This window comes from Salvelinus fontinalis, chromosome 29, assembly GCF_029448725.1.
Source record: "Salvelinus fontinalis isolate EN_2023a chromosome 29, ASM2944872v1, whole genome shotgun sequence".
In the NCBI taxonomy this organism is placed as follows: domain Eukaryota; kingdom Metazoa; phylum Chordata; class Actinopteri; order Salmoniformes; family Salmonidae; genus Salvelinus; species Salvelinus fontinalis.
In genome coordinates, this window is record NC_074693.1 from 30504339 (window position 1) to 30522293 (window position 17955).

The 17955-nt window shown below is 45.9% G+C and overlaps 2 protein-coding genes across 3 annotated transcripts in view; both read left to right on the forward strand.

Moving 5' to 3' along the window:
- LOC129827817 (A disintegrin and metalloproteinase with thrombospondin motifs 2-like) overlaps positions 1 to 17955 on the forward strand; it is a 261252-nt gene that overhangs the window by 213001 nt on the left and 30296 nt on the right. For both annotated transcript variants that reach the window (XM_055889017.1, XM_055889016.1), the window contains exons 5-9: positions 5036 to 5119; positions 8580 to 8736; positions 12711 to 12816; positions 13547 to 13690; positions 14008 to 14140. In XM_055889017.1, coding sequence (XP_055744992.1) covers positions 5036 to 5119; positions 8580 to 8736; positions 12711 to 12816; positions 13547 to 13690; positions 14008 to 14140 — 624 coding nt within the window. The remainder of the gene's footprint in view (positions 1 to 5035; positions 5120 to 8579; positions 8737 to 12710; positions 12817 to 13546; positions 13691 to 14007; positions 14141 to 17955) is intronic.
- The window catches only part of LOC129827819 (uncharacterized), a 117435-nt gene that overhangs the window by 72469 nt on the left and 27011 nt on the right, over positions 1 to 17955 (forward strand). The window lies entirely within an intron of this gene.

The window sequence follows — 17955 nt, forward strand, 5'->3', positions numbered from 1 at the left end:
TATGTAGTGTTGTCTCTCTTTATGAAGTGGTGTCTCTATGTAGTGTTGTCTCTCTTTATGTAGTGTCTCTCTTTATATAGTGTTGTCTCTCTTTATGTAGTGTTGTTTTAGGTCTCTCTTTATGTAGTGGTGTCTCTATATAGTGTTGTCTCTCTTTATGTAGTGTTGTCTCTCTTTATATAGTGGTGTCTCTCTTTATATCGTGTTGTCTCTATTTATGTAGTGTTGTCTGTATGTAGTGTTGTCTCTCTTTATGTAGTGTTGTCTTAGGTCTCTCTTTATGTAGTGTTGTCTCTCTTTATGTAGTGTTGTCTTAGGTCTCTCTTTATGTAGTGTTGTCTCTCTTTATGTAGTGTTGTCTTAGGTCTCTCTTTATATCGTGTTGTCTCTCTTTATGTAGTGTTGTCTGTATGTAGTGTTGTCTCTCTTTATGTAGTGTTGTCTTAGGTCTCTCTTTATGTTGTGGTGTCTCTCTTTATGTAGTGTTGTCTTAGGTCTCTCTTTATGTAGTGGTGTCTCTCTTTATGTAGTGTTGTCTCTCTTTATGTAATGTTGTCTTAGGTCTCTCTTTATGTAGTGGTGTCTCTCTTTATGTAGTGTTGTGATGTCTCTCTTGTTGTGTGTTTTGTCGCAATTTTCCTCTTGGTAGGCCGTCATTGTAATCAATAATTTTTTCTTCACTGATTTGCCTAGTTAGGGTTAACCCTAACCCTAACCCTAAATAAAATAAGAGAGAGAGAGAGAATAAAAACATTGTTGGAGATGTTCAGTCAGAAGTTCCTTCCTCTCTCTGACCCAGTCTTTAATACCTGTATCAAGCAGACTACCATAGTCCATGTGCCTAAGAACGCCAAGGTAGCCAGTTTATTTTGTATACTGCCCCAACAGATCCACAGATGACGCAATCTCTATTGCACTCCACACTGCCCTTTCCCACCAATGACTACAGTGCAGCGTTCTACACCATAGTGCCCTCCAAGCTCATCACCAATATCAGGACCCTGGGACTGAACACCTCCCTCTGCAACTGGATCCCAGACTTCCTGAGTGGCCGCCCCCAGTTGATGAGGGTAGGCAATAAGACATCTGCCACGCTGACCCTCAAAAAACGGGGGTCCCTTAGGGGTGTGTGCTCAGTCCCCTCCTGTACTCCCTGTTCACCCACGACTGCGTGGACATGCACGACTCCAACACCCATCATTAAGTTTGCAGACGACACAACAGTGGTAGGCCTGATCACCGATGACGATGAGGCAGCCTATAGGGAGGAGGTTAGAGCAAGACAAAAGAGCTGATCATGGCCTACAGGGAATGGAGGGCCGAACACGGCCCCATTCACATCGATGGAGCCATAGTGGAGCAGGTCGAGAGCTTCAAGTTCCTCAGTGTCCACATCACTAAGGACCTATCATGGTCCACACATATCAACACAGTTGTGAAGAGGGCACGACAACGCCTCTTCCTCCTCAGGACACTGAAAAGATTTGGCATGGACCCTCAGATCCTCAAAAAGTTCTACAGCTGCACTTTTGAGAGTATCTTGACTGTTTGCATCACCGCTTGGTATGGCAACTGGTCGGCATCCGATCACAAGGTGCTACAGACGGTAGTGCGTACGTCCCAGTACATCACTGTGGCCAAGCTTCCTGCCATCAAGGACCTCTATACCAGGCGTTGTCAGAAGAAGGCCCTAAAAATTGTCTAAGACTCCAGACACCCAAGTCATAGACTGTTCTCTCTGCTACCGCACTGCAAGTGGTCCCGGAGCACCAAGTCTGGGACGAACACAACCCTGATCAGCTTCTACCCCACAAGCCATAATTCTGCTGAACAGTTAACCAAATGGCTGCCCGGACTGATTTTGCGCGGACTCTCTTGCACTGGCTCTATGCACGCTCACTGGACTCTACCCGCACACTCACTGGACTCTACCCGCACACTCACTGGACTCTACCCACACACTCACTGGACTCTACCCGCACACTCACTGGACTCTACCCGCACACTCACTGGACTCTACCCGCACACTCACTGGACTCTACCCGCACACTCACTGGACTCTACCCGCACACTGACTGGACTCTACCCGCACACTCACTGGACTCTACCCACACACTCACTGGACTCTACCCGCACACTCACTGGACTCTACCTGCACACTGACTGGACTCTACCCGCACACTCACTGGACTCTACCCACACACTCACTAGACTCTACCCACACACTCACTGGACTCTACCCACACACTCACTGGACTCTACCCGCACACTCACTGGACTCTACCCGCACACTCACTGGACTCTACCCGCACACTCACTGGACTCTACCCGCACACTCACTGGACTCTACCCACACACTCACTGGACTCTACCCGCACACTCACTGGACTCTACCCGCACACTCATTGGACTCTACCCACACACTCACTGGACTCTACCCACACACTCACTGGACTCTACCCACACACTCACTGGACTCTACCCACACACTCACTGGACTCTACCCACACACTCACTGGACTCTACCCACACACTCACTGGACTCTACCCACACACTCACACATAGTACTCTGACACTCCAACACACACACACACACACTACGGTCACATGCACAAAACACACACACACATGTGTATTGACTCCACACACACACACTCCAGAGTGGTGCAGCGGTCTAAGGCACTGCATCTCAGTGCTAAAGGCGTCGCTACAGTCCCTGGTTTGATTACAGGCTGTATCACAACCGGCTGTGATTGGGAGTCCCATTGGGCGGAGCACAATTGGCCCAGCGTCGTCCGGGTTTGGCCGGTGTAGGCTGTTATTTTAAATAAGAATTTGTTCTTTACGGACTTGCCTAGTTAAATAAAGGTTACATTTTAAAAATATATAGAGAAAAAAACGCACAGAAACACACACACACACACACACACACACACACACACACACACACACACACACACACACACACACACACACACACACACACACACACACCGTAGATACTCTACACTTCCCTCTTTACATACGCTGCTGCTACTCTGTTTATTATATATCATGACTGCCTAGTCACTTTTACCCCGACCCACATGTACATACTGTATTACCTCAACTACCTCAACTACCTCGTACCCCTGCACATTGACTCAGTACTGGTACTCCTTGTTTATAGCCTCGTTATATTTTTCATTATGTAAACATTTCCTTTTTTATTTAGCAAATATTTTTCTTACTTTTTAACTCTGCGTTGTTGGCAATGGGCTCGTAAGTAAGCATTCCACGGTAAAGTCTACAGCTGTTCTATTCGGCACATATGACATTTGATTTGATTTGATTCCTTGTTCTCCCACACATCACCTCTGGATGTGTTATTCCAGGAAAGCCGTGAAAGATAATGAAGGAATGCTGTGCTACATTAAGGAGTAGTAGGACAGACAGAGAGAGAGAGACAGACAGAGCAAAAGACAGGAAGAGAGTCAGGCAGAGAGACAGACAAGAAGAGAGACAGGCAGAGAGACAGACAGGAAGAGCGATATACACAGGCAGACAGACAGACAGAGAGACAGACAGGCAGAGAGAAAGACAGACAGGCAGAGAGAAAGACAGACAGGCAGAGATACAGACAGACAGGCAGAGATACAGACAGAGAGGCAGACAGACAGACACACACAGACAGACAGACAGACAGGCAGGCAGGCAGGCAGGCAGACAGGCAGGCAGGCAGGCAGAGAGAAAGACAGACAGGCAGAGATACAGACAGAGAGGCAGACAGACAGACAGACAGACAGACAGACAGTCAGATGGGTGCCTCCCACATTGCACCAATGTCACAGCTTTACACGTCTGTAAGTAGACAACATCAGTTTGGCATATAGGAAAGAGCGGAGTTGGGACATCTGATTTTCTTAAATCACTGCCCTATCCACTTTTTGTCCAAGTGTACACATCCCCCAGACACAAAATAGTATCTAGCAAGATGGAGGTCAACTACCTTCACTAAAACCACTGCAAAGGTTTTCCCATGCAATCTTTGGTTTGGCATGTCTGCCTGGTGATTTGTTGGGAGATTCTTTGTGAAGAGGACCCTCCTCGGAACGTTACCATGAGACCTAGTGGTGTTGCTGCCCTAGGTCTGGGACTACACAGAGGGGGCAACCTTGTCCCTGAGTTGGTTTGTGGGTTGCCTAGCAACCAGTTCCCGCTCTCAAGGCGATAAAGAGAAGTGGGAAGAACAACTACACCTCTGTTCCCTCTCTTTCTCTACCTCCCGTCCTTGTTTCTAGCTTTATCTTCCCATCTCTCATCCTGTCTTTCACCTCTCCTTCCCTCTCCCTGAAGCTCTCTAAGAATACATCCTCTTTCTTTTTCTCCTCAACTCTCTCTCTCTCTCTGTGTCTCTGTCTCTCTCTCTCTGTGTCTCTGTCTCTCTCTGTGTGTCTCTGTCTCTCTCTCTGTGTGTCTCTGTCTCTCTCTCTGTGTGTCTCTCTGTGTCTCTGTGTCTCTCTCGGTCTCTCGGTCTCTCTGTCTCTGTCTCTGTCTCGGTCTCTGTCTTTCTCTCTGTGTCTCGGTCTCTGTCTCTACCTCTCTCTTTCTCTCTGTGTCTCTGTGTCTGTCTCTGCCTCTCTCTCTTTCTCTCTCTGTGTCTGTCTCTGTACCTCTCTCTCTCTCTTTCTCTCTCTCTCTCTGTGTCTGTCTCTGTCTCTCTATGTCTCTGCCTCTCTCTTTCTCTCTCTCTCTGTGTATGTCGCTGTCTGTCTCTGTCTCTCTCTCGCTTTCTCTCTCTGTGTCTGTCTCTGTCTCTCTTTCTCTCTCTGTCTGTCTCTGTGTCTGTCTCTCTCTGTCTCTACCTCTCTCTTTCTCTCTGTGTCTCTGCCTCTCTCTCTTTCTCTCTCTGTGTCTGTCTCTCTCTGTCTCTACCTCTCTCTTTCTCTCTCTGTCTCTGTCTATGTGTCTGTGTCTGTCTCTGTCTCTCTCTCTCTTTCTTTCTTTCTTTATCTCTCTCTGTTATTAAATGTCTCTGTGTCTTTGTCTGTGCAGGTGAATGAGATTTACCATGACCCCTCTCTGGGAGCCAAGATCAACGTGGTGCTAGTACGAATCATCATGCTAGGCTATGGGAAGGTAAGAGAGAGGGTGTGGAGTGTTGTCACTTTTGCTTTATATCACTATATGGATTCTACATTTGACCATAAGTAAAAATATATGATTCCATCAGGTTTGACTCTGTTCCTTGAAAGACTGGCTACAGTCATTTTAGCTTTTTTTGTGTGTTTTCTGCAGCTTTACACACACACACACACACACACACACACACACACACACACACACACACACACACAACCCTCTCCATACTCACAGAGGCCTACAGTCTGTTATTCCAGTGGACTGAGCAAAAGTGGAACTAAAAGCATGTCGATCCCAGGGGAGGGTTTTCAAAGTCACACGCCTTCACAGTTCAGCACCAAAGCACACAGAAAAACTGCCGTTATGCAACCGGCTTTTCCTCTGGTGGGCTGGAGCAAGGAATCATGGGAAGTCCAGACTAAGATAAAAAATCGATAATAGCCTTCAGACAGAAAGACAGAAAGACAGACAGGCAGACAGACAGACAGACAGACAGGCATACAGGCAGACAAACAGGCAGACAGACAGACGGGCATACAGGCAGGCAGACTGACAGGAAGACAAGCAGACAGACCCGTGGATGCTGCAGTGTAATTCTACCTATCTATCTGTTAGTGTGTGCACGTGCATGCCTGTATTGTGTGTGTGTGATTGAGAGGACTACCCTGCAGGATGTTACTATAGATATAGGTTAGATAGAATGTAATGTCACTACCCTCGAATATGCTTTACCCCTATATCACATCATCTATATTCCTTTATATCACATCAACTATATTCCTTTTCCTTTATATCACATCATCTATGTTCCTTTATATCACATCATCTATATTCCTTTATATCACATCATCTATATTCCTTTATATCACATCAACTATATTCCTTTACCTTTATATCACATCATCTATGTTCCTTTATATCACATCATCTATATTCCTTTATATCACATCATCTATATTCCTTTATATCACATCATCTATATTCCTTTATATCACATCAACTATATTCCTTTATATCACATCATCTATATTCCTTTATATCACATCATCTATATTCCTTTATATCACATCATCTATATTCCTTTATATCACATCATCTATATTCCTTTATATCACATCATCTATATTCCTTTATATCACATCATCTATATTCCTTTATATCACATCAACTATATTCCTTTATATCACATCATCTATATTCCTTTATTTCACATCAACTATATTCCTTTATATCACATCATCTATATTCCTTTACCTTTATATCACATCAACTATATTCCTTTATATCACATCATCTATATTCCTTTACCTCTGTATAACATAATCTATATTCCTTTATATCACATAATCTATATTCCTTTACCTCTGTATCACATCATCTATATTCCTTTATATCACATCATCTATATTCCTTTACCTCTGTATCACATCATCTATATTCCTGTACCTCTGTATCACAGCATCTATGTTCCTTTACCTCTATATCACATCATCTATATTCCTTTACCTCTGTATAACATCATCTATATTCATTTACCTTTATATCACATCATCTATATTCCTTTATATCACATCATATATATTCCTTTATATCACATAATCTATATTCCTTTATCTCTGTATCACATAATCTATATTCCTTTATATCACATCATCTATATTCCTTTACCTTTATATCACATCATCTATATTCCTTTACCTCTGTATCACATCATCTATATTCTTTTACCTCTATATCACATCATCTATATTCCTTTATATCACATCATCTATATTCTTTTACCCCTATATCACATCATCTATATTCCTTTATATCACATAATCTATATTCCTTTATATCACATCATCTATATTCCTTTATATCACATCATATGTATTCCTTTACCTTTATATCACATCATCTATATTCCTCTATATCACATCATCTGTATTCCTTTACCTCTGTATCACATCATCTATATTCCTTTAACTCTATATCACATCATCTATTTTCCTTTATATCACATCATCTATTTTAATTTACCTTTATATCACATCTTCTGTATTCCTTTACCTCTTTATCACATAATTTATATTCCTTTACCTCTATATCACATCATCTATATTCCTCTATATCACATCATCTATATTCCCTCTATATCACATCATCTATATTCCTCTGTCACATCATCTATATTCCACTATATCATATCATCTATATTCCACTATATCATATCATCTTTACTCCTTTATGTCACATCATCTATACTCCCTTCAGTTGACACTATCTGGCCAAGGTGCAAAGACAGAAGTTCTACTATTTATCTTCTTAAAATCTGATTTTAAACCTAACCTTAACCACACTAATAACCTTATGTCTATCCCTAACCTTAACCCTAACCTTAACCACACTAATAACCTTATGTCTATCCCTAACCTTAACCCTAACTTTAACCACACTAATAACCCTATGTCTATCCCTAACCTTAACCCTAACCTTAACCACACTAATAACCGTATGTCTATCCCTAACCTTAACCCTAACCTTAACCACACTAATAACCTTATGTCATAGACCGTCTCTCATGGCCCCGCCCCTATCCGCATGCAGCTCAGGCCAGATCTCCGGCTGTCCATCATCCCCAATTACTGTGGCAACGGAGCAGTGCACACAGGCAGCCTGCAGATTGGCCGAATGACCCTGAACACACACACACACACAAACAAACAAACACACACACACACACACACACACACACATAGATATGTTAGTGTACCACGTACACTTCATACTCCATCATGTGAGCAAAGAAGCGGTCATACTCTGTCTTCACTGCAGCACAGAGAGGCTGAACTGAACTGTACCGTGTGTATGTTGAAGATAGAAGGAGAGAGAGAATACAAAGGAGTGTCTGACACAGTAAGAAAGAGCAGGAGAGTTGAAGGAGAGAGAGTGTGAAGGGTCTATATGTAGGTGTATGTATTATTCCGGGAAAATCTAACCATTGTGTACATGTTTTTGTATGAATTTCACTAAATCAAAACATTTCTGTTAGAACGGTGACTCGGTGTATGTGCAGTAGGAGAATATGTCTTTAAATGTTTGTGGTTTTAGGCCAGCATATATGTACCCCATAACACCCAAGGTATATTAGCTTAGCTTGGCACCACGACCACCCTGTGACTGCCACTGCAGCACTGCCACCGACTGGTCATAGCAGGAATAATACGATGCATGAGAAGCTCTTGTCACTGACCAAGCCTGATTGAAGAGACACATGAATGTCTGTCTGAACATCTGCAACAATGTTTTTTCCTTCCCTCTCTCCCCCGTCTCGCTCTCTCTCCCCACCCCCTCTCTCTCTCCCCATCCCCTCTCTCTCTCACTTTCTCTTGCTCTCTATTCCTCCCTCTACTCTCGCTCTACTCTCTCTCTTCTCTCCCTCTTCTCTCTCTCTCTACTCTCCCTCTCTCTCTAGTCTATGAGTCTGATAGAGTTGGGGAACCCGTCTCAGAGTCTGGAGAATGTGTGTCGCTGGGCCTTCCTGCAGCAGAAACAGGAGACAGGAGATGCAGAGTACCACGACCATGCTATCTTCCTCACACGACAGGAGTTTGGGCCTACTGGCATGCAGGGTAATAAACACACACACACACCCAGTTGTACTCTGTTGTGTTGTTGTGTATGGTTTAGTGGTGTTTAGTACAGACAGAGTGAGAGCAGGCTAGCAGCATGTATCAGGGGAGTTAGCTACCTCTAAAGCTGCCCTTGGCTTCAGCTTTGGGCTGGAGAGAAAATCAATACACTACAGCCACAGACCTGCTAGTGAGAACAGAACAGAGACTACAGCTACAGACCTGCTAGTAGGAACAGAACAGAGACTACAGTCACAGACCTGCTAGTGAGAACAGAACAGAGAGAGAGACTACAGTCACAGACCTGCTAGTGAGAACAGAACAGAGACTACAGTCACAGACCTGCTAGTGAGAACAGAACAGAGACTACAGTCACAGACCTGCTAGTGAGAACAGAACAGAGAGAGAGACTACAGTCACAGACCTGCTAGTGAGAACAGAACAGAGAGAGAGAGACTACAGTCACAGACCTGCTAGTGAGAACAGAACAGAGAGAGAGACTACAGTTACAGACCTGCTAGTGAGAACAGAACAGAGAGAGAGAGACTACAGTCACAGACCTGCTAGTGAGAACAGAACAGAGAGAGAGACTACAGTCACAGACCTGCTAGTGAGAACAGAACAGAGACTACAGCAACAGACCTGCTAGTGGGAACAGAACAAAGAGACTACAGTCACAGACCTCGCTAGTGAGAACAGAACAGAGAGACTACAGTCACAGACATGCTAGTGAGAACAGAACAAAGAGACTACAGTCACAGACATGCTAGTGAGAACAGAACAGAGAATACAGCCACAGACCTGCTAGTGGGAACAGAACAAATAGTGAGAACAGAACAGAGAATACAGTCACAGACCTGCTAGTGAGAACAGAACAAAGAGACTACAGCCACAGACCTGCTAGTGAGAACAGAACAAAGAGAGAGACTACAGTCACAGACCTGCTATTGAGAACAGAACAGAGACTACAGCCACAGACCTGCTAGTGGGAACAGAACAGAGAGAGAGAGACTACAGTCACAGACCTGCTAGTGAGAACAGAACAAAGAGACTACAGTCACAGACCTGCTAGTGGGAACAGAACAAAGAGACTACAGCCACAGACCTGCTAGTGAGAACAGAACAGAACAAAGAGACTACAGTCACAGACCTGCTAGTGAGAACAGAACAAAGAGAGAGACTACAGTCACAGACCTGCTAGTGAGAACAGAACAGAGAGACTACAGCCACAGACCTGCTAGTGAGAACAGAACAGAGAGACTACAGTCACATACCTGCTAGTGGGAACAGAACAAAGAGAGAGACTACAGTCACAGACCTGCTAGTGAGAACAGAGAGAGAGACTACAGCCACAGACCCACTAGGTAAAACAGAGAGACTACAGCCACAGACCTGCTAGGTAAAACAGAGAGAGACTACAGCCACAGACCGGCTAGGTAAAACAGAGAGAGACTACAGCCACAGACCTGCTAGCCAATAGAGAGAACAAAACCCTGAGAGACAGCGACAGGGCATTCTCTGAGAGCTGTACAAGAGACACAGTCAGGTGACTGAGCTCTAGCTACTGAGAAGTCCCTGTTTGGTGTGAGTAGGTCAAAGTTGAATTTATTGTAATTCACAATGCTACATACTAACCATACTATTTGTGAGGTAAACTGAGTAGTGTAGTATGTTTATTAGTCATAGTATGGATAGAGTTAGTCAGCCAAAAGTTTGCGGATGTCGTACTACATTCGCCAAAATACGAAGTATACAAGCAATTATTTGAAGATAATGGCGGAAAATATGCAGCCGAAGTCCGACGAGATCAGATTGAAAAATGTGTTGCTTTAACTATGACAAATGTTAAGAACATTTTGAGTAATGTAATAAAGTAATGACTTTTCAAAAAAGTTACGTTGGCTGACAATTTGTTAGCTAGGCTATCCTTACGAACCCCATATCAGTACAGCAGTGTGTACCCGGTATTTTAGCTACCTACTGTAACATTAGTTGGTTACATCGAACTTGCCAGTATATTTACTTTATGCTAACTAACTAACCAACGTTTATTGACTTAATTATTCACGTCATTCATAGTTTAGCTAAATGGTGTAGTCGTTCGGGTCTATTCGTAAATTCTAAATCTACTCTGATTTCAAAGCGCTCTTGTCTGACTGACAGAGCCTGAGCTCATAATAACTGATGAATTTACAAACGCTCAAAACCCATTGAATGTGGCCGGTGTCAGTAAACGTTGGCAAACAAAGGTAATTAAATTGTTGCCAACAGCACAGTTACAGTCACTAACGCTCTGGATAACATGAAAACTGCCTAATTAACTAGTCAGAGGTAGGTCTTCTCTCATTTGTGTCTGGAAGAAGCTAGCCAATGACTGCAGTGGTGAGGTCAACCCTACTCCTTGGCCAGAGCGTTCTGTGTACACTCTGAGAGCGAAACGCTCTGAATTTATAAACGGACAATCTGACAACGCCCTGAATTTACGAACACCCTGAGCACACTCTGGCACTCCAGATTGAATTTACAAACACACCCAAAGTCTAGCAAGTAATTTGTTATGCTATCAAGCTAACAAGAGGTTGCATAGCAACAGCATCAACTTCCGGTAGACATGCGAAGAGCTGGTAGGCTCAACTAATAGTATGTAGGATATACTAATTAAGTATGTAGTATACAGTATGTTAGTATGGGTATTCAAACACTCTTTCTTGCTCCCTTTCTTCTTACTAATCCCTGACCACCCTTCTCTCTTTCTATTACAAATTCCCTGCCTCTCCTCCCTCCTTCCTCTCTCCCTCCCTCCTCTCTTCCTTCCTCTCTCCCTCAATGCCTCTCCCTCCTCTTTTCCTTCCTCTCTCCATCCCTCCTCTCTTCCTTCCTCTCTCCCTCCCTCCTCTCCCTCCTCTCTTCCTTCCTCTCTCCCTCCCTCCTCTCCCTCCTCTCTTCCTTCCTCTCTCCCTCCCTGCGTCTCCCTCCTTTCTTCCTTCCTCTCTCCCTCTCCCTCCTCTCCCTGCCTCTCTCCCTCCATCCTCTCTTCCTTCCTCTCTCCCTCCCTGCCTCTCCCTCCTCTCTTCCTTCCTCTCTCCCTCCCTGCGTCTCCCTCCTTTCTTCCTTCCTCTCTCCCTCTCCCTCCTCTCCCTGCCTCCTCTCCCTCCATCCTCTCTTCCTTCCTCTCTCCCTCCCTGCCTCTCCCTCCTCTCTTCCTTCCTCTCTCCCTCCTCTCTCTCCATCCTCTCTCACTGCCTCTCCTCCCTCCCTCCTCTCTTCCTTCCTCTCTCCCTCCCTGCCTCTCCCTCCTCTCTTCCTTCATCTCTTCCTCCTCCCTCTCCCTCCTCTCTCCCTGCCTCTCCTCCCTCCCTCCTCTCTTCCTTCCTCTCTCCCTCCCTGCCTCTCCCTCCTCTCTTCCTTCATCTCTTCCTCCTCCCTCTCCCTCCTCTCTCCCTGCCTCTCCTCCCTCCCTCCTCTCTTCCTTCCTCTCTCCCTCCCTGCCTCTCCCTCCTCCCTCTCCCTCCTCTCTCCCTGCCTCTCCCTCCTCTCTTCCTTCATCTCTCCCTCCTCCCTCTCCCTCCTCTCTCCCTGCCTCTCCCTCCTCTCTTCCTTCATCTCTTCCTCCTCCCTCTCCCTCCTCACTCCCTGCCTCTCCTCCCTCCCTCCTCTCTTCCTTCCTCTCTCCCTCCCTGCCTCTCCCTCCTCCCTCTCCCTCCTCTCTCCCTGCCTCTCCTCCATCCTCTCTTCCTTCCTCTCTCCCTCCCCTCCCTCCTCTCTTCCTTCCTCTCTCCCTCCCTGCCTCTCCCTCCTCCCTCTCCCTCCTCTCTCCCTGCCTCTACTTCCTCCTCTCCTTCTTCCTCTCTCCCTCCCTCCTCCCTCTCCTTGCCTCTCCTCCCTCCCCACTCTCTTCCTTCCTCTCTCCCTCCATCCCTCCCTCTCACTGCTCTCTCCCTTCCTCTTCTCTCCCTCCTGTCTCCTTTCTTCAGGTTATGCTCCAGTAACAGGGATGTGTCACCCAGTGAGGAGCTGTACTCTGAACCATGAGGATGGCTTCTCTTCTGCCTTTGTGGTAGCACACGAGACGGGACATGTGTGAGTACACACACACACTCAAACACACACACACACACTCATTCAACACATACACGTAAACACACACACTCATTCATTCAACACACTCACTCAAACACACACACTTAATCACAGACAGGCACACTCACACACTCATACTCACACACACACACACACTCACAGACACTCAAATGCACATAAATACACGCACGCACGCACGCACACACACACACACACTAAAACACACACACACACTAAAACACACACACACACACACTAAAACACACACAAACACACATACTCACATACTCACTCACACACACACACACACTCAAACACACACAAACACACACACACACACTCATTCAACACACACACTCAAACACACACACTCATTCAACACACTCATTCAACACACATACTCTCACACACACACTCAAATGCACATAAATACACGCACACGCACACACACACACACACACACACACACACACACACACACACACACACACACACACACACACACACACACACACACACTCACACACACTCACACACACTCAAATACACATACACACACACACACACAAAAACACACACACTCAAACACACACACACACACTGTATCGACTTAGGGCTACATACAATTAAAAAAGCATTCTATCCACCATAACACATTGAATTAGACCCATACGCCTGTTCCTCTGCTCCCCCCTCCCTCCCTCCCTGCCTGCCTCTCTCTCTCCCCCAGGCTGGGTATGGAGCACGACGGCCAGGGGAATCGCTGTGGAGACGAGGTGCACATGGGGAGCATCATGGCCCCTTTGGTCCAAGCTGCCTTCCACCGCTTCCACTGGTCCCGCTGTAGCCAGCAGGAGCTAGGACGTTACCTACAGTGAGTCTATCACACACCTACTGTATACACACACTTCCACACCTTACAATCCAAACAACGTGTTTACATTCCTTTTCACTAGAACTGAATGACTCCAGACCACAAACAAACTATAGGAACTCCACTCTGTTAGGTCTGCCAGTGTTCAGCATACAGTTCTCCAATATGAAAACTCATGCAGCCTGAGGAGGGGTCCTGAACTGAAATGTTGCTGTTCCCAACATTACAATACGAAATATATTAAACTCTACCACTCTCCTTTATTCACTGAATATGAAACCACTGCTAGCGCACATATCTTTTGACTCCTCCCCCAGATCCTACGACTGTCTCCGTGACGACCCCTACGAACATAACTGGCCTTCCCTGCCCAGACTTCCTGGTCTGCACTACTCCATGAACGAACAGTGTCGCTTCGACTTCGGCGTGGGCTACGTTATGTGTACCGCGGTAAGAACTCCCCAAAGGAACGAATGGTATACTAACACATCTACTAACTATATATTAAAACTAACATATGCTACCAGAAAAAAAAGTATCTATTGCCGCCTAACGTCTCCCACAGTTTTACCATTTCTCATTAGTTGAAAAGCCCATCACTTCAGCACCACTTCACTCCTCGCTGATGCAGTAGCATGACTAGGGTTACATCTACGTCTGGATAGAATGACTCCCCACTGATGCAGTAGGATGACTAGGGTTACATCCATGTCTGGATAGAATGACTCCCCACTGATGCAGTAGGATGACTAGGGTTACATCCACGTCTGGATAGAATGACTCCTCACTGATGCAGTAGGATAACTAGGGTTACATCCACGTCTGGATAGAATGACTCCTCACTCCCCACTGATGCAGTAGGATGACTAGGGTTACATCCACGTCTGGATAGAATCACTCCTCACTGATGCAGTAGGATGACTAGGGTTACATCCACGTCTGGATAGAATGACTCCTCACTGATGCAGTAGGATGACTAGGGTTACTTCCACGTCTGGATAGAATGACTCCTCACTCCTCACTGATGCAGTAGGATGACTAGGGTTACATCCACGTCTGGATAGAATGACTCCCCACTGATGCAGTAGGATGACTAGGGTTACATCCACGTCTGGATAGAATGACTCCTCACTGATGCAGTAGGATGACTAGGGTTACATCCACGTCTGGATAGAATGACTCCCCACTGATGCAGTAGGATGACTAGGGTTACCTCCACGTCTGGATAGAATGACTCCTCACTCCTCACTGATGCAGTAGGATGACTAGGGTTACCTCCACGTCTGGATAGAATGACTCCTCATTGATGCAGTAGGATGACTAGGGTTACATCCACGTCTGGATTGAATGACTCCCCACTGATAAAGTAGGATGACTAGGGTTACCTCCACGTCTGGATAGAATGACTCCTCACTCCTCACTGATGCAGTAGGATGACTAGGGTTACATCCACGTCTGGATAGAATGACTCCTCACTGATGCAGAAGGATAACTAGGGTTACATCCACGTCTGGATAGAATGACTCCTCACTGATGCAGTAGGATGACTAGGGTTACATCCACGTCTGGATAGAATGACTTCTCACTCCCCACTGATGCAGTAGGATGACTAGGGTTACATCCACGTCTGGATAGAATGACTCCTCACTCCTCACTGATGCAGTAGGATGACTTGTGTTACATCCACGTCTGGATAGAATGACTCCTCACTCCTCACTGATGCAGTAGGATGACTAGGTTTACATCCACGTATGGATAGAATGACTCCTCACTGATGCAGTAGGATGACTAGGGTTACATCCACGTCTGGATAGAATGACTCCTCACTCCTCACTGATGCAGTAGGATGACTAGGGTTACATCCACGTCTGGATAGAATGACTCCCCACTGATGCAGTAGGATGACTAGGGTTACCTCCACGTCTGGATAGAATGACTCCCCACTGATGCAGTAGGATGACTAGGGTTACATCCACGTATGGATAGAATGACTCCCCACTGATGCAGTAGGATGACTAGGGTTACCTCCACGTCTGGATAGAATGACTCCCCACTGATGCAGTAGGATGACTAGGGTTACATCCACGTCTGGATAGAATGACTCCTCACTGATGCAGTAGGATGACTAGGGTTACATCCACGTCTGGATAGAATGACTCCTCACTGATGCAGTAGGATGACTAGGGTTACATCCACGTCTGGATAGAATGACTCCTCACTCCTCACTGATGCAGTAGGATGACTAGGGTTACATCCACGTCTGGATAGAATGACTCCCCACTGATGCAGTAGGATGACTAGGGTTACCTCCACGTCTGGATAGAATGACTCCCCACTGATGCAGTAGGATGACTAGGGTTACCTCCACGTCTGGATAGAATCACTCCTCACTGATGCAGTAGGATGACTAGGGTTACATCCACGTCTGGATAGAATGACTCCTCACTCCTCACTGATGCAGTAGGATGACTAGGGTTACATCCACGTCTGGATAGAATGACTCCTCACTGATGCAGTAGGATGACTAGGGTTACATCCACGTCTAGATAGAATGACTCCTCACTGATGCAGTGAGATGACTAGGGTTACATCCACGTCTGGATAGAATGACTCCTCACTGATGCAGTAGGATGACTAGGGTTACATCCACGTCTGGATAGAATGACTCCCAACTGATGCAGTAGGATGACTAGAGTTACATCCACGTCTGGATAGAATGACTCCTCACTGATGCAGTAGGATGACTAGGGTTACATCCACGTCTGGATAGAATGACTCCTCACTCCTCACTGATGCAGTAGGATGACTAGGGTTACATCCACGTCTGGATAGAATGACTCCTCACTCCTCACTGATGCAGTAGGATGACTAGTGTTACATCCACGTCTGGATAGAATGACTCCCCGCTCCTCACTGATGCAGTAGGATGACTAGGGTTACATCCACGTCTGGATAGAATGACTCCTAACTGATGCAGTAGGATGACTAGGGTTACCTCCACGTCTGGATAGAATGACTCCTCACTCCTCACTGATGCAGTAGGATGACTAGGGTTACCTCCACGTCTGGATAGAATGACTCCTCATTGATGCAGTAGGATGACTAGGGTTACATCCACGTCTGGATAGAATGACTCGTCACTGATGCAGTAGGATGACTAGGGTTACATCCACGTCTAGATAGAATGACTCCTCACTGATGCAGTGAGATGACTAGGGTTACATCCACGTCTGGATAGAATGACTCCTCACTGATGCAGTAGGATGACTAGGGTTACATTCACGTCTGGATAGAATGACTCCCCACTGATGCAGTAGGATGACTAGGGTTACATCCACGTCTGGATAGAATGACTCCTCACTGATGCAGTAGGATGACTAGGGTTACATCCACGTCTGGATAGAATGACTCCTCACTCCTCACTGATGCAGTAGGATGACTAGGGTTACCTCCACGTCTGGATAGAATGACTCCTCATTGATGCAGTAGGATGACTAGGGTTACATCCACGTCTGGATAGAATGACTCCTCACTGATGCAGTAGGATGACTAGGGTTACATCCACGTCTAGATAGAATGACTCCTCACTGATGCAGTGAGATGACTAGGGTTACATCCACGTCTGGATAGAATGACTCCTCACTGATGCAGTAGGATGACTAGGGTTACATTCACGTCTGGATAGAATGACTCCCCACTGATGCAGTAGGATGACTAGGGTTACATCCACGTCTGGATAGAATGACTCCTCACTGATGCAGTAGGATGACTAGGGTTACATCCACGTCTGGATAGAATGACTCCTCACTCCTCACTGATGCAGTAGGATGACTAGGGTTACATCCACGTCTGGATAGAATGACTCCTCACTCCTCACTGATGCAGTAGGATGACTAGTGTTACATCCACGTCTGGATAGAATGACTCCCCGCTCCTCACTGATGCAGTAGGATGACTAGGGTTACATCCACGTCTGGATAGAATGACTCCTCATTGATGCAGTAGGATGACTAGGGTTACATCCACGTCTGGATAGAATGACTTCTCACTCCCCACTGATGCAGTAGGATGACTAGGGTTACATCCACGTCTGGATAGAATGACTCCTCACTCCTCACTGATGCAGTAGGATGACTTGTGTTACATCCACGTCTGGATAGAATGACTCCTCACTCCTCACTGATGCAGTAGGATGACTAGGGTTACATCCACGTATGGATAGAATGACTCCTCACTGATGCAGTAGGATGACTAGGGTTACATCC